The sequence below is a fragment of the Brachionichthys hirsutus genome, chromosome 7, assembly GCF_040956055.1.
Source record: "Brachionichthys hirsutus isolate HB-005 chromosome 7, CSIRO-AGI_Bhir_v1, whole genome shotgun sequence".
In the NCBI taxonomy this organism is placed as follows: domain Eukaryota; kingdom Metazoa; phylum Chordata; class Actinopteri; order Lophiiformes; family Brachionichthyidae; genus Brachionichthys; species Brachionichthys hirsutus.
In genome coordinates, this window is record NC_090903.1 from 13,391,517 (window position 1) to 13,397,850 (window position 6,334).

Genomic DNA, 6,334 nt, shown 5'->3' on the forward strand with positions numbered 1-6,334 from the left:
AAAAAAGTACAACTTGTCAGATTTGTCTGGATCTTGTTTTTGACCTGTAGTGTAGTTCTTAAATTGATCCCCCAGGCAGCAATGTTTTAGGTTTTAATATGAGACAGCTCTTCACAGTTGTTCAGAAACCACAGTGGCCAGCCATTGTTAGCTTCTTGTGTTTTAAAAGTGATGTTATCTGTGTATAAGGCAATTGTTGTTTGTCAATCAGATATGGTTGAGGTAGATGCTCACTGTATAGAATACCCTACCTCAGAAATAATGGCAAAAGGCAAATATTTAAAGGAGTATTTTTACCTCCGCCGAGGCGAGGCGGGGGTTATGTAATCATCGGCGTTTGTCTGTCTGTCCGTCCGTCCATCCGTTAGCAAGATAATTCAAAAAGGACGGACAAATGTTATGTCCTTAAATCAGTCTCCCTTGAATGTTGAAGTGCAAAAGGCTTTCTGATGGACTAAATCCGTAAATATTATCTGCTGTAATAAACAATTCTCTTTATTCACCTGTCTCTCCTCCAGTTAAAAGTACAAGAGGCAATTTCCACATATCTTGTGCAACTAGCATCTAGAGATACAGCAAAGTAAATGGGGTGTGAGTTAAAAAAGGTAGGTCAACAGTATAATAATATGTGACAGTTATTTAGGAGACATTTGATTTAATTCGGTTTTATGTGAAAGGCCACCTGAAGTCTCAGCCCAAACACTAACGTACCAGCAGGTGCAGGAAAACTCAGCACCATTCCACGGGAATTCAAAATTTGAAACAAATGTAGAACAAATGTAATTTAAACCACTTCCACTGCACAATTTGCATGCTGTCTTTGCTGTCCCCTAACCCAAAAACGTGCATTTAAAAAATTGCTTTTTAGATTTGAATAAAAATTATATTAACAATAAATTCAGCTCAAATTCATACTATTTTGTACTGTTTCATTGAATGAGGCATCATCATGTGGTATAGAATAAGATGTAATTTGTGTCAATAAATGTGTAAACAGGCTTGTATTAAAATATTAGAAATCTTAACCATTTTGAAGCACCTAAATAGATAGAACATGTATTGATGTTACATTTCAGATGCAGTACTGGAGACTTTATCTGTTAGTGTTGGTTTTGGGAATTGGCGGAACATTTCAATTTGGACTTCAAATTTCTATCATCTCTTCTTCATCAGCGGTAAGATTTCTATTAACTTTATGGAAAGCTTTTGGCAGAAGTTAACCATGAAAACTAAATGTAAACTGAAGATTTCTGTCCACCCAGTTACGTATGTCATATGTAGAGTAAAACGCCGTGTCTAAAGCAGAGCTGTCCACGAGACCCTGAAACGATTACAAGTACTTCAACAGTATTGAGGGTCACAATTCCAATGGTAGAAACCACATGCCAGGAGAAACATGTGGATCCACTGCTTAACATTTATGCTGGATTACTTCTAAAATCTAAACCTAAACAGGCAACGTGGTGACCGTAAGGCCCACAACCGTGCAGCTAAGGGACCCTTTTGGAGGGATGCTACATGGTGGACATTGGACTACCTGACTAGAATAGAATAGAATAGAATAGCACTTTATTGTCACTCCACACGGTGATGCAATGAAATTATGCAGGCTCTGCACAGTGCTAGTGTGTCACTTCACCGGGGTCAAATTTCCCACATTCTTTGTACTTTTACAAAGAAAATTTGCTTGAGACACTGGCATTTTTTATAGAATACTGTACACATCTTTGTCAGCTGACCACAAATCTCTACCGTATATGGAATATATAACTGGATGGGTGCAATGTCAGTACAATCGAGACCCAAGACCTTTTTTCCATGTGCTGCCATTCTTACGACAGGCTTGAAAATTGTCTGAGGAACAAAATTCAATGGAATTGTTAAATCTCAATTTGGTTTTGTCAAATTTCTGTTTTTTATGCACATATTTCTTATTGCTGTAAAGGATACATTAAATAATGAAGGATTCACTTTGTCTGGCAGTACGTTCAGAAATTTATCAACGAAACATGGATTTTGAGATATGAAGTTCCAGTGGAGGATGTGGCCAGCCAGCTCATCTGGTCCTTCGTCGTGGCAATTTTAAGTATTGGAGCCATTGTTGGGGCGATATGCAGCGGCTGGCTTACTGCGCATATTGGACGGTAAGATAGACACACACACACACTTACAACCAAAATAAAATAGTAAATGAATTTGTGTCTTTTGATTTTGCAGGAAAAAGAATTTATTGATCAATAACATTGTTGGAGTTGTTGCTGCTCTTTTCGTGGTCTTCAGTCGCTTGGCTGACTCTTTTGAGATGATCTTGGTGGGAAGATTTCTATTTGGATTTAATATTGGTAGGTTAATTTTTGCCCTGGTTCTGTCGACGCACTCTGTGAGATTGTACCGACAAATGTTCCTAGTCTGTGTACCCTCACTGACAATGGCAATAAACTTATTCTGATTCTAAAAGCGTTTCTGAGATTGAGCTTCCTGACGATATCTGTGGTTTTCTTCACAGCTAATGGTATCAATACGCATGTCATGTATATCGTGGAGGCTTCTCCAAGGCAACTTAGAGCCCTCCTGATTCTCACATGCTCAATATTCCTCGCATTTGGAAAAGTCATTGGCCAAATACTTTCCATCAGGTAAGAACTAGGTATTGGCACAAGAAAGCAATAATTCAATGCAATTTTGAGTATAAAGAATAAACTATCCTAAAAAAAATAACATCTCACTTACTTAAGCCAAAATATTCTTCTAACTTTTAGACATCCTCTTATGAAATCACACAAAGTGAATTCACTGGACAATCTAAATTACTGTATTTTTTAGAGCAGATTCTATAGGTTCTCTCCATGTCATGTACTCATGGTCTTTTGTACACTGTAAAGGGAGCTGATGGGCACAGAACCATTGTGGCAATATCTCTTAGCTGTTGGTGCTGTTCCTGCCATCATACAGTTTGTGGGATTGCTTTTCTTCCCTGAGGCACCTCGATACCTTTACATTAGCAAAGGAGATAGTGAGGGAGCTATTAAAGGTAAGAGGACAAACTTCACATCTGCATAATGAAATGAGTTATAAAGATGTTTATCAAAGTTGCATTTAGATGTTCAAGGAGGGGACTTTAAATCTGAAGTTTTCAGTGTCAGATGAAATTCCCTATTTTTGGTGATGATCTGGGTCAGGATGTAGGAATATATTCTCATGATATGAGAGGGCAGTTTTCACCATAGTGCCATATAACTTTGGAACTACACAAAGCACATTGATAAAAAAAAATAGCATACACAGTACAAACTAAGCTATGTCAAGAGCATCACCACAATTTAATCTCTACTGGGATATGCCATCTTTGGTGAAATGCAAATCTATGTATTAATTATTGCGTACTACTGCTCACAAACAGACATATAAACACACAAACCGAATGAATCGCAGAACCTCCTTGGTTGAGATAATAAAATAACAGAAATCTTAAAAATCAAAACATCGGTTAACATCTGTTAACGTATGTTTGAAAGCCCTCCAGTGGTTGTGGCAGGAAGACGATTTGAAGATAGAGCTGGAAGACATGGAGAAAGACAAGGAGAATGCACGGGGACAGGTGAACAAGAGTGTGAAGGACGTTTTCACCTCTCAATGTGTGAGATGGCAGCTACTGATGCTGATAATCCCTTGTGCTGCCAATCAGCTGTGTGGATTCAACGCTGTAGGTTCAGCTACACACACACACACATGTATATATATAAAAATATACATACACACACACACTTATTTATGCAGCATGTTTCATTTAACAGCTTTATGTATTTATTTCCCTGTCAAGCTATATTTCTACGCCTTCGACATCTTCCATGAGTCAGGGGTGCAAGAAGACCAGATCCATTACTTTTCCATTGGGATTGGAATAATTGAGTTCTCTACCGTAACACTGTCTGTAAGTATCTTTTTAAACCCCGAAAAGCTGCTAAAGAGTTTACATCTAAACATGTAGTTCAAATGTGTTGTACAAAATAACCCTAGTCCTGGAAAGCATAAATTTGACAGTGGGAAGGTGGGTTTTATAAATGTTTCCATCAATGTTGTAAATCAATTTTTATAACAACTTTACTGATTCAGAGTCCTGTGCATTGAAGAACTGAACATGCTGACTGAATCCGTCGTGTCCGTTCATTTTTGCATCACTGATGTGTACTAGATACTCTACATAGATCGAGCTGGCAGGAGGAACCTGATGGGTTACGGCTATCTGCTGATGGCTGTCTCCATGTCTGTACTTACAGGGACACTTTCTTATAAGGTAAGAACACGAATGCTTCTTTTTCTAGCTTGTGTTCTAGATAATTTACACGTCTCTTTTCATGCAGCATATAAATTCAACTATACCGAATGTGAACATCGGCTTGATCTTTTGTACCATTGGCATTTATGGACTTGGACCTGGTGAGCTTTGGTTGCCTGTCAAAAGATTTAATATTGATTGATGGTTTTTCCTGTTTAAGCAATTGTTTTATCTCCTTACAGCTGCAGTGCGTATCGTTCTGCCAAGTGAACTCTTCCTGCAAGCCTGGCGTTCCTCTGCATTTGTGATTATTGGGACTGTCACTTGGGCTACATTATTCATCGTCGGGATATCTTTCGGCTACATTGTGGTGAGTCACCTGTTGTCACATACATGATAACTCCATCTAAAAGTCATGTCAGCAGCCTCTTCTAACTCTCTTTGATTTATTCTGTACAGGATGGACTTGGCCAGTATTGCTTCCTGATTTTCGTGGTTTACTGCGTTTTCTGTGGAGTATTTGTGCTCTATTTTCTCCCAGAGACAAAAGGAAAGACAATTGTTCAGATTACAGAGGACTTCCAAAAACTGAATTTCAAGAATCGGGGCAGCGACGATAACGCCACTGTTAATGTCACTACTGTTAGTGCCAGTATTGACACTGAGAGTATTGACACTAAGAATATTGACAATGAGAGTATTGACACTAAGAATATTGACAATGAGAGTATTGACACTAAGAGTATTTACACTAAGAGTGCTGACACTGAGAGTATTGACACTAAGAATATTGACAGTGAGAGTATTGACACTAAGAGTACTGACACTGAGAGTATTGATACTAAGAGTACTGACACTAAGAGTGATGATACTGAGAGTACTGCGACTGACAGTACTCTCCCTGATGTTCAAGTTGATGTGTGATACTTTTATTTTTGCTTGTTACTACCTCCGCCGAGGCGGGGGGTTATGCAATCACTGCGTTGGTTTGTACGTCTTTCTGTCTGTTAGCAAGATAACTCAAAAGGTTATGGACAGATCTTGATGAAACTTTCAGGAAATGTTGGGAATGTTACCAGGAACAGATGATTAAATTGTGGTGATGATCCAGAAGAGATCCTGGATTCTGGATCACAATGAAATCTTCGGAAACATTGCAGTCAATGGAGCTTAAAGATTTGTTCCTCAATAACTCGGTCGATTATTGATCGATGTTTATGGAATTTGACACAATCATGTAGGGTGGGGATCGCTATTTCACCACCGAATTTTATCTGGATCGGATCCAGAATGAGGTCAGGACAAAATATAAAATGTTTACATTGAAAACTCCCCTAACGGATTTAAAAATGAGTTAAAAATACACATTGACTCTGATTCACTTTTACTTTTCATGGTTGGTGTATAAAGATACCAAGAACAATTTAGAACATTTTGATGATGAACACCATGTGGATGGTGTGAATCCAATTAAGAGGGGAATGAGATGCTTGGCAGAGGTCTGCGCTCTCTAGTCTTCAAATTAAATGTACTTCCAAAGTTCTTGTGGAGAGTCTGGAATACCTATCTTGTTTTTGATTCACTGTTAATAATCTTAATCCATGGATTTCTGAGTTCCACTAATTAAAGAATTAAATGTTTTGAAAGAGCTGCATTTGACAAATCTTTCCATTCTGATTTCAGTACCTCAATTTTAATATTATGACTGTTTTGTTGTGGAATGTTGGGGGCTGGTGTTGGTTGTTAGAGAGTTGTATTTCATATTAATATGAATTGTTATTTGCTAGGGCAGTGTCCATTCTTGATATGCCTCAGTAATGGCTGTCGAGTAGTGAAACAGCTCATTTATGTATGAAAACAGAAGTTCTTATAAACATGCATAGATTGTAAATTAAAATTTTAATATTTACTGCTGAAAATGTTAATTCACAGATCACGGACCTTTTTAGCTACTTAGCTACTTGTTAGTTGTTCATGTATTTACATCATGCTATCAATGTTTACGTTGAAAATAAAATAGAAATTCCACAAGTGTTTTTACTTATATTTTCTTTCAGT

The 6,334-nt window shown here is 37.8% G+C and overlaps 1 protein-coding gene across 1 annotated transcript; it reads left to right on the forward strand.

Annotated features, from left to right (window-relative positions):
- The first annotated feature begins 584 nt into the window (after window positions 1-584).
- On the forward strand, window positions 585-5,200 carry LOC137896121 (solute carrier family 2, facilitated glucose transporter member 11-like). The gene is made up of 13 exons (XM_068741648.1): window positions 585-605; window positions 1,077-1,175; window positions 1,984-2,144; window positions 2,218-2,342; window positions 2,507-2,636; window positions 2,883-3,031; window positions 3,516-3,703; window positions 3,821-3,931; window positions 4,193-4,294; window positions 4,362-4,437; window positions 4,519-4,646; window positions 4,736-4,962; window positions 5,098-5,200. The coding sequence occupies exons 1-13, from the start codon at window positions 585-587 to the stop codon at window positions 5,198-5,200; spliced, it is 1,620 nt and encodes a 539-aa protein (XP_068597749.1).
- The last annotated feature ends 1,134 nt before the right edge of the window (window positions 5,201-6,334 follow it).

What these genes read in the sequence shown, in the direction of transcription:
- LOC137896121 (XM_068741648.1), top strand. Translation starts at nt 585, where the DNA reads ATGGGGTGTGAGTTAAAAAAG. An exon ending in TAGTGAGGGAGCTATTAAAG is followed by an intron (nt 3,032 to 3,515) that starts GTAAGAGGACAA and finishes TATGTTTGAAAG; the next exon opens with CCCTCCAGTGGTTGTGGCAG. An exon ending in AGCTGTGTGGATTCAACGCT is followed by an intron (nt 3,704 to 3,820) that starts GTAGGTTCAGCT and finishes TTCCCTGTCAAG; the next exon opens with CTATATTTCTACGCCTTCGA.